This window comes from Apodemus sylvaticus, chromosome 5 (assembly GCF_947179515.1).
Source record: "Apodemus sylvaticus chromosome 5, mApoSyl1.1, whole genome shotgun sequence".
NCBI lineage: Eukaryota > Metazoa > Chordata > Mammalia > Rodentia > Muridae > Apodemus > Apodemus sylvaticus.
In genome coordinates, this window is record NC_067476.1 from 96,009,745 (window position 1) to 96,031,610 (window position 21,866).

The 21,866-nt window shown below is 42.3% G+C and overlaps 1 protein-coding gene across 1 annotated transcript in view; it reads left to right on the forward strand.

Annotated features, from left to right (window-relative positions):
• The window catches only part of LOC127685716 (formin-1-like), a 248,884-nt gene that overhangs the window by 103,168 nt on the left and 123,850 nt on the right, over positions 1–21,866 (forward strand). The window contains exons 7-8 of the mRNA XM_052183177.1: positions 13,779–13,840; positions 15,244–15,332. Coding sequence (XP_052039137.1) covers positions 13,779–13,840; positions 15,244–15,332 — 151 coding nt within the window. The remainder of the gene's footprint in view (positions 1–13,778; positions 13,841–15,243; positions 15,333–21,866) is intronic.

Consider the following 21,866-nt stretch of genomic DNA (forward strand, 5'->3'; position numbering starts at 1 on the left):
GTTTTTTTGGTTCTCCCTCACTAGCATACACCACCCATACCCCCCATACGGGTTTCTCTGTGTAGCCCTGACTGTCCTGGGACTTTCTCTGTAGACCATGCTGGCCTCAAACTCAGAGATCTGCCTGCCTCTGTATTCCAGTGTGCTGGGATGTGTCTCCACTGCTTGGTAATAGGCTGCTTTTTAAAAAACATTCTGGCTTCATAATAGAACCAAACACGTATGTGGAATATTAAACTTGAAAAATACAATGTAAGAGTTGGTGACAGTTTGAAACAGAGGGAGTTTGAAAGGCCTACTGTGGGAAGGAGATATTTTCATTGGCTGTAGACCCTTCTAAAGTGAACCTTGTGATCAGGATTTGATAGTCTCTTGATGAGAAACAAACACATAGGGCACAATAATTGGAATGAGAAGATTTATTGACCGTGATACAAAAGTTTTGTTATTAATTTGTACTTCTTATGCACTTGTTAGATCCTAGGGAGATTTGATCTTATCTAACAGTGTTGATATGAATTTTCCAGCTTTTAACATCACTGAAAACTTTGCTCCGTTCCTTTTGCATCTGTCACTGAGTATGTCAGATTGCCATGTGGATAAAGGGGCATTTGGATCATGTGATACAGCAATTACCAGGTCCAGACTATGCATTTTTCCATTGCAGTCCCATTGGACTAAATATCCATTGTGATGTGAACGAGAGTTTAGTTTGCCTAGACCTTCCCAGTTCTCTACTCTAGTCAAGAACATATGTATGTGGAAGCAAATAAATGATCTTTCATTTCAGCATTGTCAACCCTATTCATACCATAACAGAACCCTGTGTCTGCGTGTATGATTACAGATTTTCCTCTGCCACCAACACCTATGTTATGTTCTACACATTTGGCTCCTAAGTTCTAAAAGAAAACTGATCTCCATGTCATTTCTTCACCTAATAATGTACACCACACGAGTATAGCAAAATAAGCAGAGTGTTATTAAATTATCTTTAGAGTCATTGACTGACACTTGTTTCTGAATGAATTTCATTCCGAATCCAAGTCTCACAGTGAATGGAGTATACTTGGCTCTGTGCTGTTGTCCTGTTGAAAGAATACCTCATGCTGATGCCAGCCTCATCCTTGAATGTTAATGTGAGGGGACTGGATCTGAGTTGGTGAACTGACTGCTCGACAAATCCTCACTGCTGTCATGACCTGTTAAGAGCATATCCTCCATTTTCTGGACATAGGGTCATATTTGTCAGGATGTGAAGACAAAGTGTGTTAACTTTTTCTCTTAAGAAAGTCTCAAGAAATAATGTATATGACTTAAAATCCAATATGTTAAAGTTCACATTTATTTCATAGAACCGTGTTTTCAACTACAGCACAGGAAATGTGCAGGCGACCTACTACCTTGTTTCCAATGAATGACAATGAATTGTCAGTCCATTGAGACTGTAATGCCATGGGAAGGTTTATGGTCGAGAGTTGTTAACAACAATATCAGATGACTCTAATAACCCTCATCTATGTGTCATACTCAACAAGATATATGCAAAAGGAACTGAGTAAAGTTTGTTATAAGTAAAACAGTTAACCAGGCCTGCTCATTGTTTCCTCTTTATCCTTGCCTTCACTTGATGTTATATATGTTGTTTGCCTCATAAGTCGTGATCTCTACTACACTAGTTTAACACATGCATGGCAAACACGATAAATATGTTTTGAGTAAGCAGTAAGAATAGGCAGATGACTGTACAGAAATAAGCATAAGCAAATTCTGATAATTAAACACCTGATTCTTGGAAAATGTACTCTTTAACTGACCAGTAGAGGTACCTGTAGACATCCTGAAGCACTTCAGGGTTCTCAGTGTCAAAATGACAGTGACTTTTCAATACTTCTTGCTGGGATTACAACTATCATCCATCCATCCATCATCCATCCATCCATCCATCCACCTACCTATCTATCTGTAATGCTGAGGATCAAACCCACAATCTTGCACATCTCCATCATTTGCTCTGCTGCTGAGCTACACGCCCACCTGCTACCATTTAAGTATCACGTATGCAAGTGATCTGATGCTTACTAGTTCAGCTTTTAGAAGAACAAACATGTTTGCTTTGTTTTAAAGACAAACCCTCTCTGTGGACCACTGTCTAAACAAATGGTCATAATATGAAATTCTGGGACTCTAAATAGCAATACAGCATGTAACAAAGACAGTTCCTGTATAGTTATATCAGGTTTCAAGGAAGTTCTCTTGACTGTTAAGCTCTGCTTACAACTAGATGAACTAATTTGCTCAAAATGACATTCAAAAGTCTTCTTTTCATGTATGTTGAATTTAATTTCAATTCCAAAACCAAAAATGATTAAACATTGTTATGCTAAATAAAATAGATTCTGCTCCACTGCTTTATGCCTTGCCTTTGGGGTATGGTTAGTGCCAACCCTGAAAGGCACCACAGCTTCATTAGGACCATGCTGTAAGCATTCTCAGGAGCTCACAGAATGTGTTATCAGCCAAACATTCCCAAAGAGTTGACTGTGAAATCACAACCATGGTATTCTGTAGGACTGGAGGAAAGGCCTAGAAAGTGCAGTGATGGTGACAGCAGGGAAAGGAGTCTTTCCAAGGGAAGAAAAATAATGAGGTGACAAGTGAAACGAGGGCCACAACTGGAGGGTATGGGCAGCAATCAAATGGAACTTGTTTCAGAATCTAAGACTCAAATCGTGAGCAGCATGCAACCAGGAGGGGCCACCAATATTATCACAAGGGATCTGCATGCTATTAGATCAGAAACAGTAGAAATCTGAGGTTCAGAGTGCCGCCATGATCTGAGCTTGAGTACTACGGTATCTTGAAACTCTGATGTCATGCATACTCCTGCCAAACATTCTCTGCATTTCTTCTAACTAGCCACCATGGCCTTCCTTGATTCCGTAAGGAACTGCCTTTGTATCTTTGAGTGTCCTGCACATTTAGTGTAGAGGAATTTTAGTTCAGCAACATGGCTGCTCTGGCAAGGAATCACAATCCAAAGATAATGATCCAGCTAGAATGCTGACATGCCACACACCTTTAATCCAGCTGGCTGGAATACTGACATCAGTGCACACCTTTAATCCCAAACAATGACATCTAATTGAAGGACAGACAAAGTGATGAATCAGAGAAAGATCTGATAGAATGAGTCAGAGATAGGATACACACAAATCTCATGAGAACAAACAGGAAAGAGAAGATACTGTGCTGTGAGGGAGAGAGAATTCAATGGAATTCAATCCTGTTTAGTTGAGAGCAGTTCATTTTAGAGGCAGTCTTTCCAAGCAGAACAATTTAGACAAAAACTGAGAAGCTGATTTGAATCATTCAGCTTGGTGAGGAGGAAGAGCTGAGTTGAACCAGCCTGCCAGAGTTCAGAAAGAGCCTGAAAGGGCAAGTTTATTCAGCAGTAAGTCTTGGGGGCTGAAACATCCTAGGCCTAAGTTAGCAGACAGAGGCTGGAAGCTGAAGCCTTCATAGTCTGGGCTTACAGAAGATTAGGCTGTACAGAGGCTAAAAGCTTCTAGGCCTAGGGATAGTCAGTTAGAAATGCTCTGAGTTCAGCCCAAGTCATATATTTGTAAAGCTTGGGTATACCTCTCATCTTATCACTTTGAGGAAATACAAGCTACATTTACTTTTACATTTAGCGTGTACCGTGCACACCTCTTTCAGAAATGTGTTCCTCCCAGTCTGTACAGTCAGCCCCTGATCTTTACTGTGGATTTGTACTTAACTATCACCTCAAACATGGCTTCAACGAACTAAGTGATAAATCAGAGCCCTTGTGAGCTGCCTGCTCCCTCTGCATGGTCTGTGTCTCTGCAGATGTTATCATGGACTTGTCCAGAAGGATACCTCATACCCCAGGTGTTTCCTAATCCGATCAGGATGGCAGGCACAGCTATCACACCATCTTCAGCTCTATTTTCATGTATTCATTTCATCAGACAAGCTCTTGATGCTCACCGTGTGCATATCAGACACCAGCAGGAGCTTCTAGGGTTCACATCTGTGGGGACTCTCCTTCTTGGAGCTTATATTCTGAGTGGATGTAAATCTGAAACCCTGATCCAAATCCTTCCTTCTCTGTCTCTGTTGGGTATTTGGTCATAATTAGAAGAAAAGTAACTAATATCAGTGGATAGATGTATTAGAGATTGTATGGGCTTAGATGATAAATGATGAAGGTCAGCACCAAGGCTGGCATACATTAATGTAAAGGGAAGACACAGACAAGGGGTATTTAGAGAGAATGGTTACAGATACTAACAGCAACTATAGGAGGAATGGCAACAAAATTTGGGCTGCACCTTAAGCAGTAAAATCCAAATAAACAAAAACTACAACAACAAAGGCAGGGGGTTGGGGGAGGCCAGCCAGGGGTCTAGCAGCAAAAGCAACATCGAAGAGAATATAAATTCTGTTTTAGGGAATTTGAATGTCCCTTAACTGGAGCTGTATAAACTAGTGTCTGTGGAACACTGAAAACTCGACCATGGTGGTCTGTGAGTGAGGCTAGGCTATAGACACAGCGCCCTTCAAAAGGTAACTCTGGGGTTTAATCTTCTCAACGTTGTATGCTTCCTGAAGCCTAGAACATAGGAGGGATTATGGAGGAAATACTTTTTGTAATTTTTTTCAAGATAGAGCTTCTCTGTGTAACTCTGGCTGTCCTAGAAGTTGCTCTGTTTACCAGGCTGGTCTCAAACTCAGAGAACTGCCTGCCTCTGCCTCTCGAGTGCTGGGATCAAAGGTGGCACCACCACCTCCCAGTTTGGATGAAACAGTTTTAAAAGACCAACAGAGGTTTCACAAAGCCTAGGTTTTACCCACGATATGCCAAGTCAGTGATTTACTTTGTTCTGGCTTTCCGTCATGGGATTGAATGACTTATATTTAGAAGCATTTGGCATGTGTGGACACAGTGACTGGCTTCATGATTGCAAATTAGTGTTTTCATTCCATGTTAGTAATTTCCTCTTATTCTCATCCCAGGGGAGATGGAAAATTGCTGTTGACTATTCTTGATACAAACTTCCATATGCCTTGCAACAGATTAGGTGCCAGAAACCTCCTGGCATGCATTTGGAATTTCCCGCACACCCAGAACTTATATTTATAATATTTAATCTGACATCAAAATACAAATTTTTTTTTTCATTTGAGTTCCTGCTGGTCTGGTCAGAGAGTTCAGCTGCATTGCGTCCTATGGTCTATGTCAGAGGCTCAATTCGAGAAAGGAAGGCCAGCTTAGGAAGACTTAGAGGCTGGAACCTAGATCCCAGAGTCCTCAACCACTGGTCTTTGTTGTTTTGCACCAGTTAGTTCCAGAAACATTGCAATGCTCTTGGGAGTTAACAAAAATGAATTTGATAAGGCACTGGGAATGCACTGTAGATTTTTTAAAGACTCTCCTAAGAAAAATTCCACGTTAGTCTAAGAAGCCCTACTTGAAAGATTTTTAGTCTCCACAGTATCCTTACAGAGAATGCTCACCAGTCTGCAGTTCTAGAGACACGTGATGAGGCATGCTCTCTCATATACACACTGCACATGTGCACAGAAGAACTAACATCCACACTGAAACACAGAAGGTCCAAAATTTAAAGGAGAGGCACATGGTTTTAAATGTCTTGCTAATTTTGATGGCTTTGGATTTTTTTTTTTTTTTTTTTGGATATAAAAATGCTGAAAAGGTGGAAACTTGTGAAGGTTTATGGGACAGAGCTCCTTGGCAAATACCCTCAGATCGTCGCGTCTACTCTGTGAGACAAAGTCTCTACCTTTTTCTTATCGCTTACTTTCTATGTAGGGTTTCTCTGAAGAAATCTCAAATCTAACTTGTTTACGTTGTGATGTTTAATTTAGTTTAATTAGATATCCACCTTAAAGTTAAAGGAACTGCATGTAAGTTGTTCTCTCCATTGCAAACCACCACATATTGAAAGCAAAGAATACGAAATGGACACATCCTGAGGGAGCTTACCCACCAAAAGTGCCCTGTGACTGATCCGCTGGCGTGCCATCCCAATGACGAGGCCAGTGTCAGTCAGTTCTTTAGAACTGATAGAGGCTGATTTAGAAAATTAGGGGGGGAAAGGTCTTTCCAATGCTTCCCTTTCTTTTCTTTACCACATTTTCTTTCCCCCTACTGAGTCTAAGACCCCTCAAGCCGCGGGGCTCCCCTCACCTCTCTGTAAGCCTTTCTACATTCCTTCAATAGCAGGATGGAGTCAGAAAGCAGAGGCTGGTCCCTCCTTACACTTCCCTTCAGGCAATCCACCAAGAGCATCCAATCTGCCTGGAATGTAATTTGGTTCAAAAAAGCAGAACGAATGGAGGAACAGAAGCAGCTTAACCCAAACTGGTCCTTATCCCACTGCCCTCCGGAGAACAGGGGATGGAGGCCAGGAGGCGTTGTGAATTCTGCACTCTGCCTGTCTTTGAGGTTTGAACCATGGACAATTTTAATTGTAGCTACACGATGGTATCTTGGGGCATAGTACATGCCTGGACTTAGAGGAGAGTTGGGGGGGGGTCTCCTATAAGATTGAATGATTTTTGAGGTTTTGGGATATATGAGCTAAAGGTCTCCTCTGTGGCCATTTCCACTCCTTTCCAGACAGCCCGTATTTACTGTGTCTTTCACACCTGCCTCTCATCCCATCAGGGACTAAATTAAGGTCTTCATCAACTAACAAGAAGCCTTGACAGGCAATCCAAAGTTCAGTGAAGACTGGAAATTACATTCCCTTGATATTTCTTATTCTTTATGGATTAAGGGAACTTCGTGGTTCTTCAGTTTTCAATGTGTTTTTCCTTCCATTTTATTGAGTTTTGGCAGAAAAGAAAAACTTTCCAGTGACTTGTATAGATTTTGTTTAAAATAAGGCATTCTCAAATCTTTATTTCTTTCTTCCCAGAAATTCTGTGTTACATAACTCTGTTGGCATACTAGTTCTTTAGAATTGCTTCAGCCATGGAAAGACTGAAGTTAGGTCATTGTATTAGATAAACTGAAATTGCATACTAGCATTAACACTGGAGATAATAAAATATTAGCAAATATGGGTATTAGTAATGTTATACATGAATTTTCATAACAAAGGCCATGTGAGATTCCCCTCATAGACTAATTATTTGTGTAAAAGGCACATGGTGGCATTCAGAAATCAAGGTTTCTCTGTAGACTTTTGCCTGCTAGTTGATGGTTCATTATCTCGGGGAGGTTTAGGTTGTTTTTAGATTTCGCTATTTCTTGTTAAAATATATTTTCTGATGGTAAAGGTTGTACCTATATAGAGTGGAAGATGTAGTAAAGATGTAGTGGAAGGCCCAGTAAATCCCTCCTCCACCAGAGGAAAGTGGACGACTGCACCGCTGACCTTGAGAAATCATGCAGAGCGATTCCTTACCTCACTTTTACCATTCATACAATCCAAGCAGCAGCATCGCCTTCTTTATACTGTTCCATGTGGAATGCTTTGAGCAGTGTTGAAGGGGAGAGGAAGCTTGAAGCAAACACTAACTGCTACCTCAGGAAAGTCCGCCCTGTTGATCCCATCCTTACCCTCTGATGCAGTGGGCTGAGTTTTCTTTAAGCTGCTTTTTAGTGGGGGCCCTGGAACATCTCACTTGGATATTAGTAAGGGTTTGTGTGACTCTGGGTGCCCAGAGGAGGAGAGATGCAGTGACTGGGAGGTGGAGTGTGGGGTGGGGTGTCATAGCAGCGTGAGGAATGCCCCCTAGAGGAATTTTGCTACTGTGAAAAAAAGAGGCAGTAGGGGCAGGAGGTCTCCCCTCAGACTGGTTCTTCCACACTGTGCCTCCACACTCCTCTCTGCCTGCCCTGTCCCTTCCTCTCACCGTGTGGACTCCTAGCTCCAGCTCCCTCAAGAGTGCTGGCCTCCATTGTTGGGAGCCAAAGCAGTGAGAATTCTCTCTCTCTCTCTCTCTCTCTCTCTCTCTCTCTCTCTCTCTCTCTCTCTCACACACACACACACACACACACACACACACACATACACACACACACCAGCATTTAGAATCCACCATCGCCCTCCCCTGAATCCCATCACACCTCCTTTCTTCTTGATTGAGCCTGAGAGGGTAAAGTTTTTTTTTGTGTTTTGTTTGTTTGTTTTTTTTGTTTTTTGCAATTTCTTAGAGAGGCAGAGTTTTTAAAATCCAAATTCTTCTAATTATCTTTTCTTTCTCTTTTCTCTTTTACTAACCAGTGACTGTTGTTGATCCTTTAAAAAGAAATGGAGCAATTTGAGCAAAACAACTAAGTTTTAGATCTGCTTCTCAGCAGTTTAACATTGTCAGCAAAATAAGGTTCACTAACAGAGTCAACTGACTGTAGCCGGCTGTCTTTCCCCAGCTGATAAAAGATCATTAGTGCTGGTTGCAAGTTACTCTGTACAAGGCGATCCTGTCAGCTACTTAAGGAAATACAAAGGCATAAACTGGACTGCATAAAAATTACCCTGTCCTACCCAGCCCTGGGAACCTGGGTGCCAGTGCTAACCTGTCTGCTAGAAGCAACCGTACTCCTGATAACCAGACTTTCTTTGGCTGTTCTCTAACAAAGGCTCTTGCCTGGAGATGATCCTTCAGGTAAAGTGACCATCTCCCGAGCTGAGAATACATCTCAATAGTGAGTAGTTCTAAGCATGAGCAAAGTCCTGGGTTTAATTCTAGCACCACCAAAAGAAAACCAAGGAACAAATATCTGTGACAAGTCACTTTTCATGTTTTACTTGGTTTTCTAGTTACACATCTTTCAAATAGCATGCACTCTATCCATTTGGACATGGTACACTCAGCGATAGAGTTCTGTTCTGAGTGGGAAAGAGCTGAAGGGATGAAAGAACTCCCGTAGGTTCTTCCTGCTTGTGGGACAGGAGAACCCGTGAGAGCATTTGCCTGTTGTGTAAGACCCTGACCTTCACATGTGCCTCAAGTAGTCGCATAGTTTTTATGTGCGCCTGTTAGTTTGAATTTGTGATACCGGTCTGCTTTTTGTCCCTGCTGACGGTTATTATATCCTAATGGGTGAAACAGTACTCTAATGATCCTTGTGTATATAATCCTTGGAGTACAGAGCAGGCACCAGAGGATCACATAAAAATGTTTGCCTCAATTTCCCTGCGAAAAAAAGAAGCCCAGAAACCAGACTTGACCAAGTAACAGATTTTTAAAGGTAAAGGAACCCAATAAAATTCCCGGCTTTTCACAGCGTGTGTCTCCTTCCTTTTGACATATTGTGAGGTGTAGGTGAAATATTCGAACTGAACTGACAGTGTGAGGCGGGAACAACCAAGGAGGGAGGGAGATAAAAGTAAAACCCACCAGCAATGATTGATATTGCAGTAGCAAAGACCGGCTGGGGTCTCCCCTTTGTGGATTTGACACTTCACCTTTCTGACACCGTCTGCAGGAGTGTCGGAATAATGAGCCCTTTGCAGATGGAACCAAAGCTAGAATTACTGTAGGAAAGTTTTGTGGCTTTCTAGAGAAACATTTGAGCAGTCATTGGTTGATTTGGTTTAGAAGTTGAAAGTTGGACATCTATGTGTGGGGTGATAGGAGTGACAGAGAGAAAAAGAGAGAGATGAGTTTGTTTGCTTGCTGTTTCGTTATACTGACAATTGACCCCATGGCCTTGTGTGCACTAGCCCTTTACCATTGACCTACATCTTCAGTCAAGAAAGCATATTTTCTAGTACAAAACGGAAGAAGCAATCGGATCCAAGGGAACTCCACAAATGTTTTAATCAAAGACTCTGGTCAGCAGTTAACTAATTAAATAGGTCTATGTAATGGTTTCAACGTTGAATACAAATGCTTACAGGACTGACCTGATGGGTTGTTTATTTATGTCCATATTCTAAGGCATATCAGACATATGGATCCTGCCACCACCTCCAATACCTAGACTACATTTGGTGAATAGGAAACTGAATTATGTCCAAGTATAACAGATCTCTTCAGAGACCTGGGACTTTTACGTCTTAGTCCTGTGGCTCAGCCTAACCTTCCATGAACTTGTTATAGGAAGGAAAAAAATAGAAGTAATTTAATGTCCTGAAGACTGCAGGATTAACTAGTTCTCTTGAAACTGCTTCCTCTTTCTTTGAATTATATTTTAATGTTTGGATCCGTATACTTTAATGTTTGGGTCCGTATCTGACCTCCATATGTTTTGTTTTGTTTCTCCTTTAGCCTTCTCTTTCCTCTGTTCCATTCCTCCTTGTACCGAGGGAGAAAGGTCTGTTCTCTGTGTGCTTCTGTTCGGGTGGCATGGGGCTTCTCCCTCGACCTGGTTTACTGAAGCTTCAGAATGGCTTTATCTCCCAGTTCCTTGAGTCTCCTGAGCTTGTCAGGGATAGGACCAAAGACTGCTCCTGAGAGCTGCCATATTCCCAGGTCTTTCTGTCCACATCATGTAGATTTTTCACACCTTAGCCACTGCATTAGGTGCCAAACTGCCCAAATTTGGGTCTGTCTAGTACACACCTCAGTGCAAAACTGCCTAGCATCTCTGATGCTTATCAAGTGCACTTGATGTAAAGCTCATACAAACTCCTTTCATATGACTCTTAAGTTCTACAAGTCCTCATCCTCAGCCACCTGCAGAACCATCACCTCGGTCTCTTTAATTATTTTCAAGTCTGTATACTTTCTAGAACATTCTGTGGGCCCGTATATACCACTTCCCTTCACTGTCTTACACCCTGTCAGTTTTCACATTTTTCCAATTTATGTTACCTGGCACTTTGTAAATCTAGAAATTGACTTTGCCTGGGAACAGTTTGGCTTATTTAATGATGATCACCAAATGGGTAGTTTAGGCACCTTCCTTAAGTAACGTACCAGTTAACTTTAACTGTCACTTTCCCCCTAAAGTGACATTTCTTATTAAAATGTTTGTGAAGAGTGAAAATGGAGTGGAGTGGTGGGAACAGCACCTGTCAAGTTCATTCTTTAGTAAACTGAGATATCTGAGCCTGTACTTGCCGTGTTGATGAAGCTTCCTGAGTTATGCCTTTGTTGGATTCTTATAGGAAGGACCAAGAGGGTCTCATAGGAAAGACTATCTGAAACTGAAGAGTTATTGGAAATTGGAATTACAGTATGAATTTCTGGTAGTTCCAGTCTTCTCTACTTCTTAGTGGCATTAGGAGATAAAGCATTTGTATATTTGATTTTGTATATTTGTATTTTTGTGCATTTGTATATTTGTATAAGGCAAGCTTGTATATTTGAAGTCATATTCATTATAGGCCATCCTTAGGTTCTGTCATGAGCTTATACTTTTTGTGCTGTGGCAACCAATATATGTGTGTGTGTGTGTATTTTTTCTTTCAGTTAGGAGTAAAAGATATCAGGTCTGCTTTACAAATAACCTCAAGTCCCAACAACCTACCTACCACTTGACTCTCGAAATGAAAAAGGTTTGCTCTGTTCATGGGAGTCATTTTGGTCTTCAGAACCCACTGCCCACCTACACCCCCACAAAAGAATCTTGCTTTTGCAGTTCTCTCTCCCAGGAATGTTTTTCTGCCAAGATAGTGACAAAGTGGACCTCTTTAAGAGCTTAACTGTCACCTCCCTCAAGGAGCCTTTCTTGATCACGTGATCTCCTGTTGCACATCTTGGCCTGCTTTATTCTTTGTTGTTGTGGCTTTCCTGTCCTTTTGGTTGCTAAGGATCAAATCCAGGAACCTGTGCATTCTAGGCAACTGCTCCATCGCTGACCTATAACCCCAGCCCAGGTTACTTCTCTCAAAGCTTATTACCACCTGAAGTTCCGCAGTTATGTATGCTCTGTCCCTTAATCTGAGACATTAATATCATGAGATCAAATAATTATTTGGTGCCTGGGAGGATGAACGGGTGAATAAGCTTCTCCCAACTCAGGCTGTTTCTAGGCCCATCGTTACTTTGTATTTTCTTTTTGCTGCCTGGTACACAGTAGTACAAACCATCAAGCCTTGTTTCTCTTTAAAATCAACCATGTGACTGTATAAAGCCAAGCACTTACTCAGTGTGGAAGACTGTGGAAGACCTCAGCTCCTTCTCTTTCTTGGTGACAGAGATTGTTTGATTCATGTTCTCTAAGCTGGGATACAGCCCTCAGGATGTATATGATTCTTTTAAGCAAACATTCCTTTTAAAAACCTCCTTTATATTTGTGCCTTTTCTTACTCATTTATATTAGTTATTTTCTTAAAAAAAACAGAATATTGAGGTTCTCACAAAAGAAACATTGTTCTTGGGAATTTTTTTGTTTGTTTGTTTGTGTTTAGAAACAACAACCATTCAGAAATGTGTCATGCATCCATCAGACCAACAATGCAGTCCTGAGAGGCCAAGTTCTCTTACACTTCCCTCAAATCACGTGGTGGTGGGGGTGGAGTGGTCACCCGGGCTTTTCTGGAAGTGTTGTTTTGTCCTTTGCTAGTAGGCTCTGAATCGTCCCCAGTCCCCATCCACAAGTCTAGAAATAGCTTGTGGATGAGCATGCAAATTAGAGAAAAAGCGGCCTATGAAGGAGTTTTCAATATCCTTCCTGGTGTTCTATGAAGGGACATGCTGTTACCACAGCTAACTAATTTTATCAAAAATTTTAATGTGTTCCTATGATTCTAAATGACAGAGGAAAGGAAAAAAAAAAACAAAAGACAAAACAAAACAAATTCAGAAGCAACCTGCCCTTTGCCTTGATCTTTGCACACTCTGGGAGAAACGTGGTATAATATAAGGGCCAGAGGAGCTGGAGAGCAGAAGTTTAAGGCTTTCTAAGTATCACTGGCTGGTTTAATAAAATTAATTAGCCTGCCACAGAGAAAATTTACTAGCGTGCTGGTTAATTTCACAATGTAAAGCCAGGGAATGGTGGTACGGGGGAGAGGACAAACCTTATTAGTTTTGAATAATTATTTAAAGATGTGGGCCCGGCTAATTTCAAACACTTTGATAGCCAATTCCATTAAGGCTTTAAAAATCTGTTGCATGTGTAACCGAACGTATCAGAGAAGGAACCTCCACAGATGAAATCCTCAGTATATAGCTCACAGCAAAATGACAGACCGAAAGGCAGAATCATAATAAAAACATGGAAATAGAAACTTACTTTGGTGCTGGCACCTGGGAGGTTTCTATGATCTTAATTTGCTGTTGATTCAATGATTATTCTTTCTTGTCTTTTTAATCCAAACAAGATGTTTGTGGTAGCCACAGAAAGGTGCCTGAAATCACATGCCTGAATTCATTTAATTTGCCAACATTGTCTTTTTTTTTTCCTTCTCTTTCCCTTCCTGGTAATGGGCAAGAGTCAATTCTTCTGCATTAAGTGCTAAATCTCTTCAATTACCAGCCGGGAAGAAAGATTTAAAATTGTGCTTCAAACCTCCAAACTGATTTAGTTTAAAAGCACAAGCACTTCTCCTGTGGAGCCTAAATTAAACTGCAGAAAGGATTCAAAGCCTGAAGAATTAAACAGCACAGGGCCAAGGCTCAGGCCAGCTATAGGGACCATTATGGGTTTGTTTTCAAATGAGCATCCGCCACCCTGGGTATGAGAGAAAGGGGAACACAGACTGTCAGGCAGAGCCTGTATAAGAAGTTCAGGGCTATGCTGGGGGAAAGCTGGGCTTGGGGTGAACACTGGTGTTGGAATCAAATCAAAGCCTTTATCCCCTTTTCCTCTTTCTTTTTGACAGCCATATTTAACGTGGATGACTCCGTGGTTGACCTGGAAACCTTAGCAGCCTTATATGAAAATGTGAGTGTAACAACATACAGGGCTGGAAGCACTGTCTTTCTTTTCTACTCTTGATATCACAGAGCCTTTCCTGTTCTTTGGTAGGATTTGAGCTTCTGTGTGGAGGAGATTCAGGCACCAAGAAGTAGATTTGCATGTTAACTCCTACTGTAGTGTCTGTCCTAGTAGATCTTTAGACACCTGCAAGGCAGGCTGGTTCAAGGCAGAGACCGCCGATGTGGTCTTGCTGACCAAGTGAATGAAAACAAGCTTCCTATTTGATTCTGATGCTGGCACCCTCCAGTGTCTTGCTCTGAGGAATAGGGATCTGAATGGACGCTTGGATGATTGCTCTCCTACCAGAGGAGCTGATAACATTAAATGCAGGTCGCAGCCTTGGATGTCAACTGTGTGCTCTACCTTTAAAATCAAAGAGTCCTAACTTTGAGGCCCAGCTCTGTCTTTGCCCACTTGGTGATATTGGTAAGGCCAGTTGCTTAAACGGCTTATCCTGTTTCGTTTTGTTGTTTAGCACAACGTAGAATATAGTGGAACTCTACTTGATTTTTTTTTTATTGAACAAGAATTTGATCTAAGTATCCTGTGAGTTCTTCTCATGGAGTCTAGAGCCCCTCTCACAAAGCTGATTTGCAGAGTTTAGGGACATGATGAATTATGTTTAAGAAACATCACTGCAGTATTCAAAGTCTTTAGGTGTCTTTTTTTTTTTTAATTGTAAGTGGAAACAACCAGAGGAGTCCATAAGCTCCTGTGAAGAGATGATACTGGAGAGTCAGAATTCCCATGATTGTCAACTGTTCTGGTTCATTAAATCTAGGGCTGTAGAAACATAGGTAGAACTGTATTCTCTAGCCACAGCAATCCTCAGATAACTGGGGCCCTGTGACATGCATACTATGGTCACTCTGATGCATCAGAAGCAGTCTGTACACAATTGGAAATGTTGAGCAGATCATGGAGAATGTGACTTGAACTCCTAAATGACTGATGTAAACAATGCACACTTAATAAAATTCAGGAAAAGGAAAGGTGGCAACTACATATAACAGTGTACAAAGCCTGTGTGAGACACAGAAGTGCTAGATAAGACTACTGTTCTGTGGAAAAGAAAGTTAGGACAGCTTGCCCCACAGCTGCCCAAAGGAGACTCAAACATAGCTGTCAGCGGCCTTGGCCTGTGTGTCTAGATGCACACACTTGTTATGACCATTGCCAAACTTGAACATGTATCAGAAGGACATGGAAGGATTTTCTGGGTCCAACCTGTAGATTGTCTTATGCCTGGGAGAGGCCCAGGTGATGGCAGTGCTGTGGGGGAGGATCGCGTCTGGATTCCTGTGCTTTCAGGCTGATCCTCTTGACTTTGTGACTGTATGTGTATGTTGTTTCTCCTGTCGATGCAGCGAGCCCAAGAGGATGAACTGACTAAAATAAGAAAGTACTATGAGACATCCAAAGAAGAAGACTTGAAACTTCTGGACAAACCTGAACAGTAAGCACACTCGAACTGCCTTTGGTTAGTCTGAAAGGAGAGCTCCAGGCTACAGCTGTCTGCTCTTGGCTCTGAATGGCACGGCTCCCAGGCGGACGTGGAGAGCTGAGTTACAACAGTGTCCTCCCGCGCTCTATTTCGTCCAGCAGGATGAGTCGACTGCCAGGAAGGGTGCTGAGACCCGGCCTGTCCGGTGCAGCCTGTTTCTCTCCCTGCTCTCACCCCACACCCCTCCCCTCTCTTGTTCTAGAGACTTAATTCCTCCTAGACTAAACATTTTAGCTAAAAGGGCAACTGAGGAAGGGAGGAAGGCAGTACTGCTCCGCCTCAAGTTCTGCTGATGCATTAAAAAGATATCGGCGTCACTGAATTTCAACTGCTTTTCTTAAATGTCATGCTCAGTAAATGTAGCCCCGAGTGTGGCAGTGTTCCCACAACTGTCTCCACTCCTGCTGATTAGGTTCCATCTTTCTCATCCCCAGTCTCTGTGGCCCACTCTCTCCATGTATTCTCTAGGGTGGCTAGTTCTGGTTCACAGCATCATCTCCCATACACTGAGATATCAGACCTCTGCTGCATACCTTAGGAACTTGTTCGCTAGGCCCTTGAGGTCTGCAAGCCACAGATGAGTTCCTGGGAGTCCCCAGCAAGACATTTAGGGACTAAGACTGCAAATGTGCCTCTGGTTTGGAACTCTTGTGCCTGATGCTATTTTGAGTGCTTCATGTTTCTTTCAAGCCTTCTAGACCAGGAGAGAGGAGACTGCAAAGAGGAAACAGAAAATAGAATGTTAACAGGCTACCCCTACAGGCACGCAAGGTTCTCTCTTACCCTCTATGCCTAATGTTTGTGACCTCTCTGATGCCTCAGTTCTCATAGGCATCCAGACCCAGAGGAGAATATCTTTGACTGACCGTTGAGGTAGTTTGTTAGAGATCCTAAGTTCACCCAGTACTGTCAAGCCTCAATGAAAGCTTATGATCCTTGAGATGATAGCTTCTCACATGAAGCTAGAGCCCAGACCCTTGTCTCCTAAACCTGGTCCTCACAGCCTAAGACTGTGTGTAGATGGCTTCAGATGGGATTCCAGTGCACTTTTGTCTCATTGACCTTAGCCATCAGCATTACCATCCTCCACCCCAGCTGATGCTGCTCCTCTGGAAGCTATGTTTACTTACTGTGAGTTCACTCCTGTTACATCGCTAATCTTCAAAGTAGATGTTGACTAATAGTGGGATATGAAGACACTAACCTGGTCCCTGGTAGAGTCTGTGGATGCTAGGGCAGAGCAAGCATTTAGGTAGGGTTAGTTATGCCAGATTATGGGATGAAATTGTAAGCCTGGAGTTGGCAACTTTTCCCTGTGAAAGACCAGATGATATGTTATACTTTGTGGGTCCAAGGATCTGGCATGGCTCCTCCAGTCGGCCACTGGACCATGGTGCCTCAAAACCAACCACAGATAATAATATATAAGCAAAGGGACACAGCTGGACCCCCATCCATTTTATTTAGAATTTGAATTTGAATAAGATTTGAATTTCACATGCCAAAAATACTCTGTACTGTTTTGTTTTGTTTTTTTAACAACCATTCAAAGTGGGGAAAACCCTGAATCACACAAATACAAATAGCAGGTGGAGTTTGGTTTATGAGCTCTGACTGAGCCGCATTCAAGCCACTCAGGAAAACCTGCCGTAGGCTGATGGGATGGGAGTACAAGGGACCACTGGTGTGAGATGAACAGTGTGTGTCTCCAGGAGAGGCATTCATTCTTCTGCCTTTTGTGGTACAACCTCCCAGCATTGTTTCTCCGCACTAATTGCCAGGACATAGAATAATGGCGGTAACTAATTAGTGTACCACTTATCATTCCTCTACCCCTCCCCTCGATGGTCTAGCTAGATAAGCATCTTGAGAGTTTGGAGGGCCATTGTGCTGACGCCAGGAACCCTCACAGCTATTCCTGAAGGCAGAGATGCCTGTCATGTGGGGCTGCTCAGGTGGCAGACTGGGCCCGAGGGACTAGCATGGAGAGAGGCAGAGGTCTCCAGACCGATCACCTTTGCTCTCCACCTCTCTGAAGGCAGCTTTTGTCTGATCTGTGCCAGAGTCTGGCTCTCTGACGATTTATTTGCCACTGACTCCCAGTGAGTGGACTGTAAGCATGTTTTACATACTGGAAAATATGAATCATGGAGTTTAGCATTTCAGTTTCTTAAGAGCAGAGCCCTGCAGTGCCCAGTCCTATAAATCACAGCTCTGAGCCGCTGGTCTCATCACTCACCTCATCAACTCTCTTACACCCCAGTGCCAGATTTAGAAAGCCATTTCTCACAGAGGTGTCATCTGCCTGGGACCTGGCTGTCTGAGAGCCACTCCCTCAGGATACCCCTAGACTCCCTTCATATCCTGCCTTGAGATGTTGGTGAGAAGGGATGGAGGCACTACTGATGAGCCTGTTGACTGACAAGGCTGAAAGGTGCTGGCCTTGTATGGTCTGCAGTGAGGAGACTGTGCACGTCGTCCTCGGCTCATCCACGGTGTCTATAGCTATAGGGAACTGGTTTGTTCCCTAGAGGACAGGCTACATTGTAAAGTGGACATGGCCCCTGTGGAACACACACCATATAGATCATACTGCCCATGGTTTAGTAATGATGATAGACCAGATTGGTTTCTTTACAAAGCCTGGAACACATGGCATCACTAACCCTGTCAGCTGAGTTGCCATTATGGCTGTAAATCCATACAAAGTGAACCACCGGCCTTCTCTCATGGTTACAGGCTGGGCTGTAGTCCTTCCTGGAAAAATAAGCCACATAAAATAAGGAAGGAATAGTTCGTGTTCCCTCGTTCGTGTTCCCTCTGTCCTTTCTATTATAGAGTCTGGAATGTAACTGTAGAGTAGCCCAAAGGGAAATTAGTCCATGAATATTTATAATTATGAAGGTCAACTAGCCATTAGACTCTGGCTGGGGGGGGGGGTGTCTTATTATCCCAGCACTTCAGAGTAGGACATACAGCACAAGGGGGCAAGGGGCAGATGCATACCGGACACTGGGCTTGCATAGCCTCTTCAATGAGCTTACCTTTTGCTACTTTGACAGACAAATGAGAAAAGAGATATGGTGCCTTTGCCTACTTATATTTGTACTAAGAGTTGCATAAAATTATCTGTTTTCTTTTCTAATTTTACTTCTTTGGTGTTTATCTTTAAAAGTTCCAAATGCAAGCCCAAACCCCACAAGTCATCTTGGCCTTCTCCAGCATCATGAGGGACAGACTGACCACTCAGGTCTTCACATCCCTCTCACCCACTTGTTCTCCTCCACAGTCCTCTTACCTCCCCCCCCCCCAAAAGGTCACAGTAGTGACTCCCAGTTCTCTCAGCCTGAAATCGCCTAATGTTTCCAGGTAGCCAAGCCACTACTAAGGTGATTTATATGAAATAAAAATTTGAAAGTATTACTTTTCTGTCTAAAATCCTCCATTTGCTCAAGGAAAAAGGTGCATTTCAGAATACAAAACTCCATTTACTTTCACCCATCTTCCTTATATACATTGTCCAGCCTGTCCAGTTTGCCTCTCTGGTCCTCAGGCGTGCCGTGCACAGTGACACGGCACTCACTCAATGGCTGCTCAATGACAGCCAACATCACTCCCCGAAGCCTGTCATTACTGATCACATCTTTCACACACTTCAGTAATCATGGGTTTGGTTTTTGTAGTATCAAAAGGAACCATGTTTAAGCTAAACCCTGTTTTCAGGCCTTACCACGCACCTGTAAAGGCATACACCCCAAGAACTGAGTAACCATGGCTAATGCACTAGACATCAGCAGCAGCGATAGACTATACAAAAGCCAAGTCCCTCCATCTGCCATTTCCTCCCAACTCCTGAGACCTGGGGCTTGAGGATGAGAACCTTCTCAGAGCAAGGCCCAACACTAACAGGTTTTTAATCTTTTCTTTCCTGAGTAGCCTCTAGTCTTGTTTCCACAAATGGATCCTATGGCTCCTCTGAGGGACGAGTAGTTGTTGGTCCTCCAGCATTACCTGCTTGTCCTCTGTGTCCTAGTGAGGGAACTGAGGTATCGCTCTGCTCACATGTGCTGTCTATGGCTGCTTCACTTGTGTATTCATTTTAAGCAGGGCATTTACCTAGTCCACAGATCTAGGTCCTACTTGGGGTATGAAGAGGTGACATGACCCGTTTTGTGAGGGGAGAAATTCAGAGCATTTTCTCAAGTAATACTCATCATCCAAAGGAGTAAATCTTTTCAAAATTTATCACAGAACCAAATGCTACCAGTCCCCAGAGATGTTTGCAACTCACCATTTGTGAAAACTGGCGACAGCTCTGATGTCATTCATGATAAATGACTCAGTTGGTCAATGCTGCACTGTACTTATGAGGGCAACATTTACCAGGGAAGGCTAGTTACTTTCTTCCTGTCTCTGCAGTACTTCTGTATTTCATTCAATGCTATATTTTATAGTATGATGATAACTGTGTCTACAGGTACTGAGCCTGAAGACAAGGGAGAAAGAATGTTCTACTACAAGCCCCCCATGCTTCATTTCCATAGTATTTTAAAAGGCTGGGGCTGGGAAAGTGATGTCTAGGAACTGGTTGGAGGAGATAAGTAAAACCAGCTGATAATAATTTTAAAAATGTATCAAATCCCCATTTTCATTAGGACTTGGTATTTTACAACTATAATCCCAGGACTTGGGAAGCTGATACAGGGGTATTGAAATTTTGAGGCAGCCTAATCTATAAGTAAGCTATAGGTAAGACTTGTCTCAAACAAAACAACATGCCTACTAAATCACCTCTCCCAACAAAAAAAATCTGCAGAAGGAAGAGAATGTAGAGCAAGAAAACAAAATTGAGGGCAGAAAGGAGTGAAGAAGAAGGTGGTGGTACAGCCTTATAATTCTTGCAATTGAGGATACTGAGGCAGGGCAGTGGTGAATTAGAGGCTATTCTGTACTACATATGATGACTTTGCCAATAGAGGAAGAAAGCCGGACGCGCCCCCTCCCCCACTGCCTTTTTCTCTAGCTCCTCCAGGTCTGTCTGCCCCATCTCCTCCTGCTGCTCCTTCTCTTTCCCTTTTCCTTTTGACAGAGAGAGAGTAGTAAATTCTTTTATCTACAAGACTATATTTGGTGAGAGAGTACAAAATTTCAAAGTGATGGTATTGCAAATTGACCAAGACTTTCAGAAATATCAGTAAATAATAATTTCAACCACAAAATGAAGTTAAGGGCAATTAGTGGATTCTCTCCCTTTTTTGAGTTAATAGCCAACTGTTTCAGCTCATATTAGTTTATATCCTTTCTTCTGTTGGTTGGCCTCAAAAGTGTGTAGCTCTTCCAGCTTCATTTTGCAAAGGACACCAATGCCAGTCACTCAGACAGTGAGCTACTGTGTGCAGAGCAGTAACCAATTCTGACTCTTAAGAGCTATTTGGCATACTATTTAAATATTTTAGGTTGTCAACTTTGTGGGTATCTGCTTTCTTCTAAGTACTAACTTATTTCTTAGCCATGCCTATGTGGATAAATTGACATAAAGTTACAGTACTATATGGGAAAATTGACCATTATAGACTGTTGGAATTGAGGAAAAATAATAGCAATTCACTTCAAAACTATCACTTGATTGCAGACATTTTAGGCAACGAAGACTCTGTCTATGTAGATATACTTCTGGAGTATTCTGCATGAATAGGAGTTGATTGTGCCCTTTTCTCATGCAGTAAAGACCAGGGCTTTTCATTGGGTTTAGCTTCTTCTTTCGATAGCAGGAGATAAGTAATGTTTTCAGGATACTTGCACAAACTTTCTGTTCATCTGCATTATTCACTATCATATGAACTCACCAGCTAGAGGCTTCTTCACAGTCAGAAATGAGACCTGTACTCTTGGAGCTTGTCGTAGTTTGTGTTTTACTGTTGTGAAGAAATACCAAGACAACAGTTATAAATACAAGCACTTAATTGGGGCTGGCTTACAGCTTCCGAGGTTCAGTCCATGATCATCATGGCAGGAAGCATGGCAGAGTCCAGGCAGACATGATGCTGGAGAAGGAACTGAGAGTTCTATATCTTGATCCAAAGGCATGCACTGGGTAGAGCTTGAGTATTAGGAGCTTTCAAAGCCTGCCTACACAGTGACACACTTCTTCCAACAAGGCCACATGTACTAGTAGCACTTCACATGAGCCCAGAATATTTAAGCCACTATAATCTACTCCCTGGCCCCCATAGGCTTGTTAAAACTTAATGAATCTGTGGAAGCCATACTTAGACATAGAATAATGCAAAATACATTTAGTCCAACTTCAAAAATCCCATTGTATATAACAGTCTATACAATGTTAAGACTCCAAAGTTGAAAGTCTCATCTTAAATTCATACATTTAACTGTAATCTCATATAAAATCAAAATAAAAAAAAATCACATCACATACCTCAAATATCACAGGATATACATTACCACTCCAAAACATCATAGTGAGGA